This window comes from Oncorhynchus keta, chromosome 18, assembly GCF_023373465.1.
Source record: "Oncorhynchus keta strain PuntledgeMale-10-30-2019 chromosome 18, Oket_V2, whole genome shotgun sequence".
NCBI lineage: Eukaryota > Metazoa > Chordata > Actinopteri > Salmoniformes > Salmonidae > Oncorhynchus > Oncorhynchus keta.
In genome coordinates, this window is record NC_068438.1 from 11,515,611 (window position 1) to 11,533,189 (window position 17,579).

General features: G+C 41.4%; 1 protein-coding gene across 3 annotated transcripts in view; it reads left to right on the top strand.

Annotated features, from left to right (window-relative positions):
• Window positions 1-17,579, top strand: part of LOC118397254 (limbic system-associated membrane protein-like) — a 1,147,967-nt gene that overhangs the window by 697,933 nt on the left and 432,455 nt on the right. Inside the window, exon 1 of one of the 3 annotated variants that reach the window (XM_035791837.2) lies at window positions 2,711-2,975. The exons of the other annotated variants lie outside the window; for them this stretch is intronic. Within the exon in view, the coding sequence (XP_035647730.1) occupies window positions 2,912-2,975 (64 nt within the window). The 5' untranslated portion in view covers window positions 2,711-2,911. Of the gene's footprint in view, window positions 1-2,710; window positions 2,976-17,579 lie in introns of those variants that run through there. 3 annotated transcript variants of the gene reach the window in all.

A 17,579-nucleotide genomic window follows, 5' to 3' on the forward strand; every position in this document is an offset into this window, starting at 1 on the left:
TCTGTAGCTTCGAACGGTTTGGCCTGAAGTCTGTAACGCTGATGTGCCAACTTCTGTCTGTAGCTTCCGAACGGTTTGGCCTGAAGTCTGTAACGCTGATGTGCCAACTTCTGTCTGTAGCGTCGAACGGTTTGGCCTGAAGTCTGTAACGCTGATGTGCCAACTTCTGTCTGTAGCTTCCAAACGGTTTGGCCTGAAGTCTGTAACGCTGATGTGCCAACTTCTGTCTGTAGCGTCCGAACGGTTTGGCCTGAAGTCTGTAACGCTGATGTGCCAACTTCTGTCTGTAGCTTCCAAACGGTTTGGCCTGAAGTCTGTAACGCTGATGTGCCAACTTCTGTCTGTAGCTTCCAAACGGTTTGGCCTGAAGTCTGTAACGCTGATGTGCCAACTTCTGTCTGTAGCGTCCGAACGGTTTGGCCTGAAGTCTGTAACGCTGATGTGCCAACTTCTGTCTGTAGCTTCCAAACGGTTTGGCCTGAAGTCTGTAACGCTGATGTGCCAACTTCTGTCTGTAGCGTCCGAACGGTTTGGCCTGAAGTCTGTAACGCTGATGTGCCAACTTCTGTCTGTAGCTTCCAAACGGTTTGGCCTGGTGTCTGTAACGCTGATGTGCCAACTTCTGTCTGTAGCTTCCGAACGGTTTGGCCTGAAGTCTGTAACGCTGATGTGCCAACTTCTGTCTGTAGCGTCCGAACAAACGAATATGTCCCCACTGTGGAAAGGGGAGACTCTCACGAAAAGGATGGTGTTCTGCATTTTGCTCTATGACCCTCACAAATGTCATGGTACTCGTTTGAAGGTAACCCATACAAACGAATGGAAGGATGGAGGTAGTTTTGTGCCAACAAAAATAAGGGGTCAAATATGTGTCCCAAAAGATATATGTACTGTATTTCCTGAGCTTTCTTATATTTCCTAGTTAAAGGATAGACACCTTATCCCTTCTGATTTATTTTTTCACTTTATTTTTTTGCCATTTATAAAAATAAATAAATGTCAATGCGTTTCTATGGGCTATAGTAGCCCTCAACAGCTTGGACGTTTATCTGCACACAGATAACACTAATTTGCATGAGAAACTAACACACTATTTCACACATTTCACATTTTTTCGTAAGCAAGCTGTGGTGACCTCATGGTTGTTCACTGCGACCTGCATGTCTTCAAATAAATATCCCAATGAAATGACAAAGTCATAGAGAGAGCCTACGCATGAGAGGTTTTGTTGAAATAAATAATTTGCACTGACAACTGAGAACATTATGACAACTGACAGCAGTCCTTGGCCAGTTGCTCTGACAGTACATGCTGCTCGTAAATACAATCTAATGGGATGGTGTCTTACCTGCAGGGATCTCATTGGGATGGTGTCTTACCTGCAGGGATCTCATACTATATCAGACAGTAACTGAAATACTATTCAGATATGAAAAGGAATAGTGTACACACAATGGTTCTTTAGCAGAACATTTCATAATGAAAAGCTTGTGGTTCACATGGTGGAACAGGTGGAGAACAAGGGTAATTCAATATTCAATAAGGTGTGTTAAACATCACATCCAGACATCCTCATGAGCCACTTTTGTTTTTCGTTTCAATTGTTGAAGCTGTAAGGCTTTGGCATTCATACTTAACAAATGACTAAGATCTGAGCATAATTCAATTCAGCAACACCAGTCATGTAGCTAACCAGGGCTTACAAGAGGAGACTGAGCTTTAGAAGCAGGAATACAACGGCATGTTCAGGCAGCATTCAGTAAGAAAAAAACAATGCTTTATCACAAAAAAGACAGGGTTGCCACACTGAATGAATTTGCAGGTTTGGTCTGTATTAGCCTTGCTGTCAGTTGTGGACATGTAAAACAGTAGATGAGAGGACAGTGTTTGGCTGGCAGAGAGAGGAATAGAGTGTCTTTACCAACAGCCCGCCCCCACCTTGCCTGCAGGCTGAATGAAGCTCTCTTACCACATGTCACACATATTAGTATTCCATAGATTTCCATGCTGCTATCTTCCTTTCCTGTCCTCTGCCAAGCCTCACCTCTGGTAGGGACACACCTCATGCGGTACAGAGGACCTTTGTCATTGGTTTACAGAGGGTAGCCAAAGGTTGCACCTCTCTTGGGGACTGCTGCGTGGCTGTGGAGGTGTTGAAGGGTTCATAGTACGTAGCTAGAGAGATCTCTTTCAACCAGCATGGGTTCTGCGACTTTATTTAGGAAATAATGGTATTGTTATCACAGATTGCATATCACATTTAATGAGAGAATCAATCTGGATTAAGTTGCTGAAATAACTGTAATTGTGTGCATTTGTCCTGATTTTTTATTGGTTTTATAGTAGCCTATGCATCAGAGAGATCTGAAGGTTATGGCTGGAGTAGCTACAGTGGTGTTAACAGGGAATATAGATCATGGAAGCATGTACATGGATATAGACAGTGAGAAACACAGTCATTAGAATATGTCAGATGTGAAATAAATGTTTCAGGATGCTATTCTAGATGACAGGCTGTCGATCCATAAAGCTTGCTGAAATATCAATTCCATTACACAATTAACACAGTTGGAACATAGGCCGGACGGTTACTCAGCCGTGTAGCGTGAGTCCTTATCCTCGTCAATAATCAGAAGACGATGTCCAACTGGTGTTTTTCTAGGTACTTGCTTATCCACTAGGTGGCAGTGACGACCGGGACAGGCAAGTGCTGAAGCGCACAACTATTCGTGATTGCAAAAAGAATGCGTTTAGCGCTCGAGCACTTGAGTTGTAGTTATAGTGCTCTGCAGCATTAAGACACAGCGTTGGTGCTATACGTCCTCTGAGCTTAATATCTACCAAAAAACGATACTGCCTGCTCACGAAATTATTGCAAGAGTGGAAAGGTTTTGGAGCTGACGAGGACAACATGAATTCGTTCTGGATACACACAATTTGGATACCAGGGTTCTTTTTCTTCTTTGGATTCCAAGGTACGTGTTCTGTTCTAGTTCATTTTTAATACAATTGTGTTGCTTTAGATTACCAGTCACATTCCTCTTCTCAGTTTGGAGTTACAGAGGAATTATTTGTATGTACCTACGCCTGCCAAGCCGCTGCTTTTGCAGCATTGATCGGCTGGCTACCTCTGGTGTCTTCTACGACTTATTATTTAGCCCCTATATTTATTACGTTCTTCCTTGCCTATATATTGCTCTTAGATTGACACAACTAGTGTACGGATGCTTTTGCATCTTTGATCGGCTGGCTACCTCTGGTGTCTTCTACGACTTATTTATCCCCTATATTAATGACGTTCATCCTTGCCTATCCATTGCTCTTCGATTGACACAACTACTGTATTTACGCACACGTAGAGAAGTACGCTTCACTTACACACACGCAGAGGAGAATATATTGAAAATAACTTGAAGATGACACCAACACGATTCAAAGTGTGTGTGTGTGTGGGGGGCGTTGCAGGAGGAGACATTCAGTGGCGAGAGTTCATAGGACATTGCTAAAGCCACCAGTTATTAAATTATTCCTGAAGTGACTTGTCTGTGATGTCACTGCCGAGTTTGAATCATGGGGCAATATTTTTTCTGTGCCCCCCTTTGTGGTTGTAGAACTGATGGTCTGGCTTATTTTAGTAGCTTTCGAAGATGTCACTGCAGCCTACTAAACTTTCTACTTTGTTGGGAGATCTCACTGTAGGATCAGACAGGTAACAAGCTTGGCTGAAGTTCCTTATGCCTGATGCCCTCATGGCAGCATCCCACTACTAACACTAATGTAGCAAATTTGAGGGTTGGCCTGCATAGGATTTGAACCAACTACCTTTTGGCTCTCAGTCCAACTCCTTTTGTATGCGGTTGCCAAGATGACCATGTACCCAAGGACCCCTGTGTGCAGACTCATTCTAATTTGGTATATGATTTCCATTTTGACATGACTATTGAAGTAGTTTGTTAATTGTCTGATTCTAAAGGAGTTGTGTGTGCAGTTATGGTGAGCTGTGAAATCCAGCACATTAGTCAATAAACAACTCAATGGGGTTTAATTAGGAAATGGCTTTGAATGAAAACACAACCTCCAGGTCAACAAAACTAGGGGCTTCCAGCTCTAACTTATGTTAATGTCTAATATATTCTCTATGAAATGCAATGCATGATTTAGCCTTATCATGACAGCAGAATGTGTGTTATAGACAACTGCCAGGGGATGTCGTATGAGGTCTTGCTAATATACACTAGCAGGGCTTTTTATTTAGGAGCCACAGTGCACCTCGAAAAATGTAAGATTCTAGCTTTAATATAATATATAATAATAATAATAATTTATGTATGCATAAATAATAATAATAATGTATGCTTAACCAGTAGGGCCATGTCTCACGCTTAGGGGCAGTGTCACAGGTTCCTGGCCTCGACCATGTCTGGTCCTCCTCGCTGGCCCACTTTTCCTCTTCATCTAACTTTAAATTACCCTTGTTGTATTAACATAATGCTCATATGTTAAATGACTTGGTGTAGGCAAGTCAACATGCTGCTCTAAATGCCCACTGTTCATTTATCTTTGGAGATGGAGCCTCTTCTGAGTGCAGTACAGCCAACACGGTTAACTAGTAATGAAACTGCACCATAGATCACTATTGAAGTCAGGAGAATGTAAAGTATTTAGTATGGCTGCTTCATATTGCACATGTACTGTATTTGCTCTGCATAGAGCACATGTACTGTATTTGCTCTGCATAGAGCACATGTACTGTATTTGCTCTGCATAGAGCACATGTACTGTATTTGCTCTGCATAGAGCACATGTACTGTATTTGCTCTTCATAGTGCACATGTACTGTATTTGCTCTGCATAGAGCACATGTACTGTATTTGCTCTTCATAGAGCACATGTACTGTATTTGCTCTGCATAGAGCACATGTACTGTATTTGCTCTGCATAGAGCACATGTACTGTATTTGCTCTTCATAGTGCACATGTACTGTATTTGCTCTTCATAGTGCACATGTACTGTATTTGCTCTTCATATTGCACATGTACTGTATTTGCTCTTCATATTGCACATGTACTGTATTTGTTCCTTATGAAGCACATGTACTGTATTTTCTCTTCATAGAGCACATGTACTGTATTTGCTCTTCATAGTGCACATGTACTGTATTTGCTCTTCATAGTGCACATGTACTGTATTTGCTCTTCATATTGCACATGTACTGTATTTGCTCTTCATATTGCACATGTACTGTATTTGTTCCTTATGAAGCACATGTACTGTATTTTCTCTTCATAGAGCACATGTACTGTATGTTCTCTTCATAGAGCACATGTAATGTATTTGCTCTTCATAGATGTACTGTATTTTCTCTTCATAGATCACATGTACTGTATTTCCACCTTATAGAGCACATGTACTGTATTTTCTCTTCATAGAGCACATGTACTGTATTTTCTCTTCATAGATCACATGTACTGTATTTCCTCCTTATAGAGCACATGTACTGTATTTGCTCTTCATAGAGCACATGTACTATGTGGGGCTTTCATAGCACATCATATCCAGTAGTGGATTGTTCCCTTACATACTGTATGTTGAAAAAAGACATGACTTTGCAGTTGAAATAAGAGGAAGAAAACAGCAGTTTGGCCTTGTGCCTTGCATTTTATTTCTTTGTTTTTTTGGTTCATCCTTTTCTGATGGGAAGAATTAGGAACCTTGCGGTAAAGAGTTGTTTAATGGTGTTGATGCTGTGAATCTTTTCTGAGGAAAAATGACTTTTGTCAATTATCCAGAGATGGCATAGCAGAATTGGAGTTGGATAGCTGTGGGTAGAATTTAATTTATTTCCTATTTTTCCGGTAATACAAATAATTGCCTTTCATGTGGTGATCAATTCACACTAGGTTCTTGGGAGGAAAACGATTGTGAAATATGCTTATTCTAAGGAAAATAGTGACCTTGCCTTGAAACAAGTGAAATTCTCTTTCGATAAAGACAGAGTATGCTAGATTCTGTAATCTGGAATGGCTTCTGGGATTAACCCCAATACAGCATTGGATGGAGAACTCAGAAACATTACCCCATACCCATTAAATAAACCTTCAGAATGTCAGGCACACAGGGAATACACACACATTCAGAAATGAATTGGAAAGAGTTAAACAGTCCAAATAATTAATGCAATCAGAAGATTTGTATTGATGCTCTCTCTCGTCTGGCCTTTCACTGGAGTCTGTGTTGATCTCTCTTTGGGGACTCCATGATTTTCCCCCTCACGAGAGACCACAGACTCCCCCTATTGAAACAGATCCAACTGAATTGACTTGTGTTTTTGGGGGGTCTTCCTAAATTCCTAAATTCCATGTCTCTCTGTGGTTGGTTGTAGGCATGATGTGGTGGGGTTCCTTTGAGATGATATGGGCTGGGGAATTATTTAAATACTGTACTGTGGCCACAGGGAGAGAGGGAGGGAGGGAGAGAGGGAAACAGAGACAGGGCTGAGTTGGGTCTGGAATAAAACATAATAGAGCAGAATCGCAGCAATAAACTGTTATACTTTATACTCCCCCCGCGCCACCTCGATTACGGCTTCTTTAATGTCCGCAACACTCCACTTCTCATAGCCCCATCCAAGGAAAATTGCAATTATCTCTGTGTTCCCTGTACAAGTCTTCTGGTGCCTGTGATCCTTTGGTAGTTTGGGGTGAAACACGGATCGCTAACCGTAAACGTGGTGTCTGTTGGTAAGGCTTCTCTCCTCATCCCTTCAGGTCAATGTGCTCAGTGTGGTTGTTGTTGGTTTTCCAGAGCACAGGCTTGCCTCCTATAAGAATATTTTGAAGATACATACACAACACAGAGGACGAGAGTACTAAAAACAAAATAGAGTACTAATAGTCAATAGAGAATTGTAAATGTAAATAGTTGGTATTCAGTTCAACAGCTGTTTAGATTCTGTGGAATGTCAGTCCTGAACTCAGCACTACGTGTGCCACGTTTTCATTGTTCTGTACATTGAGTCTGGAGCAGGATACTTGTTATTTGGCCATTGGCCCAGTTGTACTGCAAGGACATCTGATTGGCTAACCCCAGGCTATGGTGGGGGGGTTATAAATAGCATCCTGTTTCTTTGTTCTGTGGAGAAAATCTGAGGGCAGGGAGAATGAACATCAACCATCTACCTCCCAGCATCACGTCTATGATTTGTCCTTTTCAAATAAATCTATTTTTCTCTCCCTGATTTGCTTTGTTTTTTTTGTGTTGTTGAAGAATAACATCAACTGCTAACACCTCCATTGAGCAGCTTACGCTAAACACTCTTCAATACCTCCAGTGGGCACAGGAGACGGATCTGTGCACTTTGGAAATGAAAACTGCTGTATACTGTCTTAGGCTTTATGTCCCCAGACCTGTGTAATATATGACAGGGTTGACTGCATTTAGTTCTGTTACTAACACATTTTATTGTTATCACTTTGCATTTATCTGATATTTCCTTCACAAAGTGAAAGCACGCGTGGCGGATGCAGTGGCGACATGATTTGCAGATGGCTTTTATAAAATCCACAAGTCCATCTTCTGGCAGTTCGCGTATCTTTGTTGTTGATTCAAGTGATGCATTTCTAATCAACATCCATACAAAATTCCTTTCTAAGTGTAAACTCTTTAATTAGATTTCAGTATCATCATAACCAATAAGCTTTCAGGAAGACTAGCTGTATCTCTCTACTCTACCGAGTACTCCTATTCCAATTAGAATCACAACAACTATCATGCAGGTTGGAATCCACATACTTTATTCTCTTACAAGAGAAACTGACGTATGCATCATGGCTGAAGTTGGAGAATGGTGAAGCTGTACGAATGTGTAGAGGGAAGAAAAAATACAGTATACCCCTATGCAAAAATCAAATCAATTTATCTTCATAAGTCAGCAGATCTATACTGTACTACTTATGTAGCTATGTAACTATATGAAGATAAAATGAGGAGACTCTTATTAGTATTAGTATTATTATTCCTCTGCCTTCCAGTCCCTGACATTATATTATCTCTGTTTCTGAATCTCATCTTTGAAGTCCAACTTCAGAGGTTTTACTTCCTTTCATAGTGATGCAAATCCAGGATCATCTTCTTGCTTGTATAGAAGTAGTGTACCACTGGTGTAATGAAGCAAGCAGTACTCCTTCTGTGCCTGTCTTGAACAAGCCCGTCTGATCCTGATTACTGACCTCTATAACCGGCCTACTCAGCCACCCGTCTGCATTTTTCATCAACCCAATGCTAAGTGCAGTTGTTTCCCAGCTGTTTGCTGTCTGGCTGGATTAGGATGTTGTTGGTGTTTGTTACATGCACACGGGCACTTTTGGTTTTATCAGGGGAAAGGACATATGTGACTCGTTTCAGGAAACTAGGACTATGTCACAAGTCACGACTTCACAGGAGAGGCGTTTGAAGGTTTATTTAAATGTTTTTATTCCCAAAAAGATTTGGGCAGAAATGCCTTCTTGAACGTTTGAACTTGTGCCTCACAAATAAAGTTGTTAAATTATGAGCCTGGTTGGTTTAGCCACAGAAAAGAACAGGAACCTTCCCGCTAGCCATGATTGGCTGAGATAATGAATGGGCTGGACATGACGAGATGAGTTTCAGATTGGCCTGCCGTGGAGCTTCTGTCTTCTGTCTATAAAATGAGTTGCTCGTTATGAGTAGATAATCCTTTCTACTGCAGTTTTTTCTAAAGAAATAACGTTAGCCATGGAGAACTGAAAATGTGTTGTTACTGCTCTCAATAGTATTGCTGTCCTGAATTTATCAGGCGCTATCGACAAAGGTCAGTGGGAAAAAGTTGTGAAGGACTTCTTTCAGGAGCACGATCGTACCATGCTGGCTCTCTCTGACTCTGAAAATGAATCAAGACGATGTGAACCAGAGAGACTTGACACAATGGCCAAGCAAGCTGTACAAACAAAACGGAAACGACACAGGACGTCTTTTTTTAATGAAAGGGGTTACAGTCTGCCGTGAAGCGTTCATCCATGTATACGGGTAAGAGTCTAGCTACTGTTTCAGATATTATACGTTTTTAATTTTGTCAGAAAGTTGTTTTCATTGCAAGTTAGTTAGCTAGCTGACGTTAGATGGCTGGCTCGCTAGCTAACATTACTTGTATGATCTGTGGAGTAACATTGTCTCAGAAAACCATTTGCATTGCTAGTTGTAGCCTAATGTTAGCTAGCTAACTAGCTCCCATTGAATCTATTTGGTTAACTTTAGCTAGCTATGACAATCTGTTTGTATTGCTAGTACTCTATAGATTGCGATTATGGTTAATTGTTTAGCTAGCTAGCTATATGTCTAAACAAAAGACTCCACTTCGCCAGATGATTACATGACCCATCAAGTTAACCAGGTGCGTCTGACGGTGATTACGGCTATCTATTGTATAATAATGCTAAAATACTCGTATCTGGAATTTGTCTTTCAGCATCAGTAGAACACACCTGACTCTCCTCCACCAGGCATACAAGGAGAATGGTCTAATGCCTCCCATCAAAAAGAGAGCTGGCCCAAGCAAGCACTTGTTCAACGTGATCAGTCTGTCTACCAGAAGATGGTTGCTGACTGCAAGACCACCTGTCAAGACCTGCAGTTGTCTCTTGGGGCCCCTACTGAACCAGCAACCAAAGACATCAGGATGCATTACAGCTCCTTTATACTGATTAAGGACATACACTTCCGTTCAAAAGTTTGGGGTCACTTAGAAATGTCCTTGTTTTTAAAAGAAAAGCTATTTGTTGGTCCATTAAAATAACATCAAATTGATCAGAAATACAGTGTAGACATTGTAATATTGTAAATGACTATTGTAGCTTGAAACAACTGGTTTGTTATGGAATATCTACGTAGGCATACAGAGAGGCCCATTATCAGCATCCATCACTCCTGTGTTCCAATGGCAAGTTGTGTTAGCTAATACAAGCTTATCATTTTAAAAGGATAATTGATCATTAGAAAACCCTTTTGCAATTATGTTAGCACAGCTGAAAACTGTTGGTCAATTAAAGAAGCAATAAAACTGGCCTTCTTTAGACTAGTTGAGTATCTGGAGCATCAGCACTTGTGTGTTTGATTACAGGCTCAAAATGGCCAGAAACAAAGACCTTTCTTATGAAACTCATCAGTCTATGTTTGTTCTGAGAAATGAAGGCTATTCCATGTGAGAAATTGCCAAGAAACTGAATATCTCGTACAACGCTGTGTACTTCTCCCTTCACAGAACAGTGCAAACAGTCTCTAACCAGAAGAGAAAGAGGAGTGGGAGGCCCCGGTGCACAACTGAGCAAGAGGAAAAGGATATTAGTGTCTAGTTTGAGAAACAGACACCTCAAAAGTCTTCAACTGGCAGCTTCATTAAATAGTACCCACAAAACACCCGTCTCAACGTCAACAGTGAAGAGGCGACTCCGGGATGCTGACCTTCTAGGTGCACTATCCTTCCGACCCTATGCAACCAGGTCCCATCTACTTTTTAACTTGTCACAAGTCTGGCTTGTCAACTACCTGATTGATGAAGCCATGTCATCCAGCAAAGGCAGGAGGATATTCCTCAACTACATGCACCATTTCTTCACCAACTACGGAGTTGGGGAAACATGTGTGGACCTGAGTTGTGATAACTGCAGTGGCCAAAACAAGAACATGTTTGTGCTCTGGTATTGTGCCTGGTGGACCATGTACAAGCTCCACCACAGTCTGGACCTTCACTTCTTGATCACAGGCCGCACCAAGTTTGCCCCCGACTGGTGCTTCGACCTCATCAAGCCTCGCTTCAGAAAGACCAGAGTGAACACTTTGTCTGAGATTGCCGGGTTTGTGAAGTACAGCACTGTGACAGGGGTCAACATCCCACAGCTGGTTGGATTGGGGGATGATACTGTGCTGGAGGAAAGCTATGGCTGGCAACAACACTTGTATCTGTACTTCAGGCCGCAGCCACAGGTCAAGCAGTACCAGCACTTCAGGTGAATATAATTTCCATTGTATGAAGTTATTCTTCTTATCTAAACTTGGGAGGTGAATTGATGTTATGCAAGGTTATAAGGTATTCTCATTCGTTTTGTTATTTCAATGCTCTGGAGCCTGTTGTTGTTGTTGTCTCCAAGGAGTGTTCAGACTCAGCTGCTGTGCAACACTGACATCCTTCCTCCTGTCGCGATATGAAACCTTGAGCCTTGGCCGGCAGTGGGGCTGCTAGAGGTGGTTAGCGTCCCGTTCCCTGGATTGGACAGGGCACTATAGATACTTCAGGTTATCTCGGTATAACCAGGACCGCTCGCGTAGCCCTGTCTCTCTTTCTATATCGAAGCGTTGTCCGCGTAGAGAGGCCTTTTGCCTTGTCTCTCTCAACGGTCTAGCTCTAGCTGGGATGTGTGAACCCCACCTTTATCCTAGACTTTGCTTCACCACTAATTGGTCCTTGAGTTGTTATTAAGCACTAGTCCTACCAGTCTCTATATGATTTCCCTGTGGTTGAGTATTTCCCCTCTGTGATGTATCTAGTTTAAAGTGTGAAGACCTTTAGTCAACTTAGTCTCACTACTCTGCCCGTCGGCTATGTATCGCTTGGAAAATAAAACTTAGATAGATCGATAAGACAATTAAATGAATCACTACTGGACACACCTTCCACCTTCCTCCTTGTCTTTTAATGGTAACTCATTCTGTCATAGAGCATTGATCCCCGTTTCCAGTGTCCCGGTAGCGGGGAGTGTCAGAGTTGTTATCTCCCGTGCCATTAACTGTCTTTGAGAGAACCTTTTACTCGAGACAAAACAAGACTACCGTTTATTTTTGAAAACACTCTGGTTTTTGTCTTTTACAATCAAACACACTTCAAAATACACAATTTGTTTCTCGGACACACACAGCGTTAATCAAAAACATGCAAATGCCTTAACTCTTAGGCCGCCCCATCCCGCATGCGGGATCGTGACTACAGCCTCAAGCTCATTACCATAACGCAACATTAGCGATTTCTGAAAATTGCAAATGAAATGAAATAAATATGCCTGCCCTCAAGCTTATCCTTTTCTTAACAATCCTGTCGTCTCAAATTTTCAAAATATGCTTTAGAACCAGAGAATAATTTGTGTAAGAGTGGTGATAGCTAGCTTAGCATTTAGCGTTAGCATTTAGCACGCAACATTCACAAAAACCAGCAAAGGGTTCAAATAAAATAATTTACCTTTGAAGAACTTCAGATGTTTCAATGAGGAGACTCTCAGTTACATAGCAGATGTCCAGTTTTTCCTGAAAGATGCTTGTGTAGGACACAACGTTCCATTTTGTTACTATGCATTTGGCTACCGAAACTAACCGAAAATTCAGTCACCTAAACGTCAAACTTTTTTCCGAATTAACTCCATAATATCGACTGAAACATGGAAAACGTTGTTTGAATCAATCCTCAAGGTGTTTTGTCATATATCTCTTCATTGAAATGCCTTCCCTGGAAGCGTGCATTCTTCTCTGATTCGGATGGAAAAATACTGGTACCTGACTTTTGCGCACCAATTTCCACGCAGACACCGTGCGGGACACTTGGTAATTGTAGGCTCTTATGGTCAATCTTCCAATGATATGCCTACAAATACGTCACAATGCTGCAGACACCTGGGGGAAACGATAGGAAGTGTCCGTTCATTCCTGTCGCATTCACAGCCATATAAGGCGATCATGGAAAACGTGCCTCCAGAAATCCTGTTGATTTCCTGGTCACTCAAGCATCTTGGTTTTGCCTGTAGATTTTGTTCTATGGCACTCACAGTGAAAATCTTTGCAGTTCTGGAAACGTCAGAGTGTCTTCTTTCCAAAACTATCAATTCCAAGCATAGTCGAGCATCTTTTCATGACAAAATATTGCGCTTAAAACGGGCACGTCTTTTTATCCAAAAATGAAATACTGCCCCTATAGGACTAACAGGTTAATGCTCTAAATGCCTGGTACAATGATAACACTTATCTCTAATAAAATATAATACTTCAACTTAATTACCTTTTAAAAGATGACAGGGAGACCCACGAGATCAGGAGCGGTTTTTCAATCGGTCAGAGATCTGAGAATTTAGTTTATGTATCGATCTCTCCTATGAGGAATCGTTGGTTCAACTAAATTTCGAGATTCAAGTTAGACTGAGTACTCTAACCTGCCCTCAGGTTGGATAGTATTGTCAAATAACCCGCAACCGTGATTCCAGGGCAAGGCACTGTGTTACAACAGTACACTTGTCACTGGGTCAGTCGGAGACGGAGTCGATTCAAAGAATTTTCCAAACGTTCTCAGCAGGTGGTAATTCTGCCGTTGATCTACCGCAGTGTCTGGGGCAAGCAACCCGGCCGGTGCTACAGTGTTCCTCTGTCAATTAAGACTTTGTCACAACGGTACACTCGGTCCAAACGTATGCTGCACACAGGGTCAACTGGTCGATAGGTAAACGGACTCTTACCCTGGTATCCAGCAAGAAAGAATCTTTTAAGTAATTTGAGTCAGGTGGCAATTACCCGAAGTCAAATGGTTGTCTAAATGAATTCAAGAAGTCAGCGCCAAAGTAATGGCAAATGTCTCTTTATATACCTTTTGATTCTCTCCACCCGATCCGCTGCTCCTCCCATTCCCTCAGAGCAGAGACGGTGATGACAACATATCTTACAACAGGAAATGTTCTTACAGTGCATATATGGGCCTCTGGTTATGACAGTGCCCTTACTCTATCGGCAATGAGTCTATCAGCTGTTCCCATTCAGAGGTGTCACTTGAGGCAGAGGGTGATTCTTCCTGACACCAGTCAGGTTCAATAGTTGGTTGGCTTGAGTCGTCTTCTGGTGGCTTTGCCCAATCCGGTATTTCAGTAGGCGAGGTCATCTCTGTCTCTACCCTTGGTGGGTAAGACAGGGGAAGAGGACCAGGAGGTAGATCCATTTGGCGTTTTACTACACTCCCATAGATGGTCTGTCTGTACAAGCAGCACCTGGAGTGGACACAGCTCGACAAACTTATCTTTTTGAGAAGACCAGGGAATTTTGCGACGAAGAGGCTATGGACATCACATGCCCTGCACCAAAGTCAAGGGCAGGTCAGAAACAGGCTCTCCGAATATATATATATATATATTCCCTTGCCCTGTGTCTGCTTTTATCCAATGTTTAAAAAAAACACAATTTCAGATTTTGCTACATAAGACCGAATCAAGGCGGTCAGTCACATATTTTGGGACATACAGTATGTTTCTGTTTGGTGCCTGGAGTAATATGTACCTCGCCTTTGTTTTCCCAGTCCTCTCTACAACACCTGGCATACATAATTATGTGCTTCAGGGACTCCAGAATAGGCTCGGAAACATTATAATATTGTTATTATTATTATTATTATTATTTTCTCTCGATTTATAAAAAATTATACAAAATGTCTCAAGATATGTTAGGGTGTGGTGAACCTTGAAGGAAAGCAATTTGTCTCATGTTCCATTTCATATCCACCGCCATCCTTCTCCTCTGGAATCCAGACCCTTACCTGTTTTCCCAAAGCTCCGTAATTAAGATTAACTTTATAATTGTGAATGAATCTGTTTCAGACCACGATATCCCTCGTAATAGACTATAAGAAACAACCATTGACTGACAGATAGTGCTGTCATGGTGAGTTTTCTGTTTCACAGTATTTAGACTCTGAGCTTTGGAGAGTTGTTATAAACCTACAGCTTTTAGTTTTAGCTCTATTTCCAGTTTTTCCACCAGACAGACAGCATGCTGGTTTGACGTGCGTGGAACAGGGAGTGTTTTCTATTTTATTGTTTATCGGGATGCCGAATCTATCCTCCAGAGATTTGAGATTTAATATGAGGAAATTTCACTTTGTAAGTTTAATTAGTACATTTTTCGCTTTTGAGTTCAGTCGTAGGAAAACTGGCTGTAAGCTCTGTTTTCCTCGAACATGATCTTGTTTCCAGTCCGATAATCAATCAACAAATCACAGTGCACTAATGGAATGTGATGACTATTGCGTAGAGGAAAGTGGGACACACAATGACTGCCATTGTAGAGGTACCTGGGCTGTGTGGTAAGCTGGTCCACACATTGAAGTGAGACATTAAAAATGGATCTCTGATAAAGAAGTCATGTGACGGCTAAACCTCAGTACCTGTATACATCCAATCATAGAATAAAGTCTGAGTTAAGAAGATATTTATCCCTGCCTGTTTTTTTGAGTGTGCCAACTTGTTTCCCAGGAAGTATTCCTTTTTCTTGGGTAAGCTCTATCACTGGATGATTCTCATTGTTGTTGACCAACCCTCCTGTTTCCCTTGTTTGCTGAAGCTCAGAGGCCTACCTGAACTATAAGAAATGTACACTTACACACAGAGGAAGATAATTATGTTTGCCAAAATACATCTAGGTACTACACAGCACCTGTAATGGCAACATATCAATTTTTTGCTCAGGTGTCTTGATACTGTATCAATTAATGTAACGACGTTATTTTTCATGGTCATTTACCATCCCGTGATCCCTTTGATGTCGACTAATTAACTGTAGATAAATTATTGACAATGTTAAGGAGTGAAGAGAACAGCGGGTTTAGATGTACGGTACATGTGTTTGTGTTTACCAATCATACGTCAACAGAAATATATATATATATATATCTATCCAGAAGGTGTGACTTTAGATATCTTCAGTCTTCCAACAAGGTAGTTTATCAAAGTAGCACAATATGAGGTAACAGAGCAGTATGTCTGAGAAGGATCAAGAATCTGTGGGATGTATTACTGTATAACAAGTGCATAAACACATCTTGTAGAGTACTGTTGTTAGAGTGCTCAAGGACAGACATTCTTCTTCTGATAATACTTATGGGCTGTTCATCTCTCTTTCTTTCTTAATCAGTATGCTGACACGGTGATCCTTTTAAGAACTGCAACGCCAGTCTGTGTCATTGCGTTTGGCAGTCTGTTCTTAATTTCTTCATTATGACAGCCACTCGTAACACATTCAAGATGTATTATATTTCCCAGGCATGACTGCTTCGGTCCTGCTCCTGCTCATTCCTACAGGGAGCGGGGAGATGGAGCAGAGAGCTGGCAGCAGCAACACGGGAGGAATCCTTAATTGGTTTGTGAGGAAATTCTGGGTGAGCTTGGATGACATCGTGCCCAGCATTCCTCCTTCAGTAGCCAAAATGAGCCTGAGAAAGGGAAAGAGAGAGACTTGAAAAGGCATTTGGAACCACATCCAAAGTAAAGAAGTAGCCCAGTTTTTCTTCTTCCTCCCCCAGTTATCACAGCAATCTTAATGAGGCTTCCATCCCATGTAGGGTCAGCTGTTACATTCGCTTTCCCTTTCATCCTGTATTTTTGCCACTGCTTTGCAGTGCCTCAATGAGAAATGTGCATCTACTAAGAGAGAACACCTTTGGCGGCTTGAGGACTCCAAGCTCCCATTCTCAAAATATACAAGCATCTTACCCCAGAGTGGTTAGTGGGGTTTTATTACTGGAGGCACTGACTGAAAAATAATTGAAGCCTAGCACTTACGTTGACGGTATGAAACAAGCATTAAGATTTTTAATATGCTTGCTTCTGAAAACGTTATTAGCCTTCAAGTCCTTGCCTCCTTTTGTTTACTCAATTTCAAATGAATTTTGAAAGGAATTGACAGTGGAAGCAAGGATTTGACAGCTAGCAACGTTTTCAGACAGCCATAGTTTCTCCTATGATGTGCTTGGCTTTTACCATGAGCCCCTATGTTTGGGTAAAAGACAAAGCATTGTGCATTAGCGGTCATTCATTTGAGCACCAGCCTTGCCATTTTTTTTTTGTCAGTCGAAACATGTTTCTCCAATTATTAAAAGGGTAAATTCATACCACATAACATAAAGCATGTTCTAAAGACTCTCTTGTCTTGTCTTTGTTATGTATACTGTATGTCCAGAGAAATAGAAAAGACAATCTATCACATTTAATCATGCTATCTTTCCCACATCTACCACTGTCCTCTCGCTGGTCAAGCTTGCTTTGGTGATCAAACATGTCTTGCTGATATTGTTTTAATTTTACATTTCCAGAAATAATAAACAAATGTGTCACCATGAGCCAGCACGAATTCAGTCTTGAATAATTTACTTACTTGTTTATGGGAAACTCTCAGTAGCAACCCTGGGCTTTGAATTGTTAATCAACATGAGAATCTGAGACTAATGCGACTCCATCATGATCTATAATTAGGATTTTGTCACATTTAGCAGCCAAATTAGCATCATGTTTTCCCGGGAAGCATTCATTTGACTGTAGAGATTTGAAATTGGTAGATTATCAGATGATGAATATTCCGCAAGCAGTGATGACAGTGAACCAGTCTATGCTTTAATATGAAGGCCAGCATCGCCGAGTCGCCTCTTCACTATTGACGTTGAGACTGGTGTTTTGCGGGTACTATTTACTGAAGCTGCCAGTTGAGGACTTGTGAGGCGCCTGTTTCTCAAACTAGACACTAATGTACCTGTCCTCTTGCTCAGTTATGCACC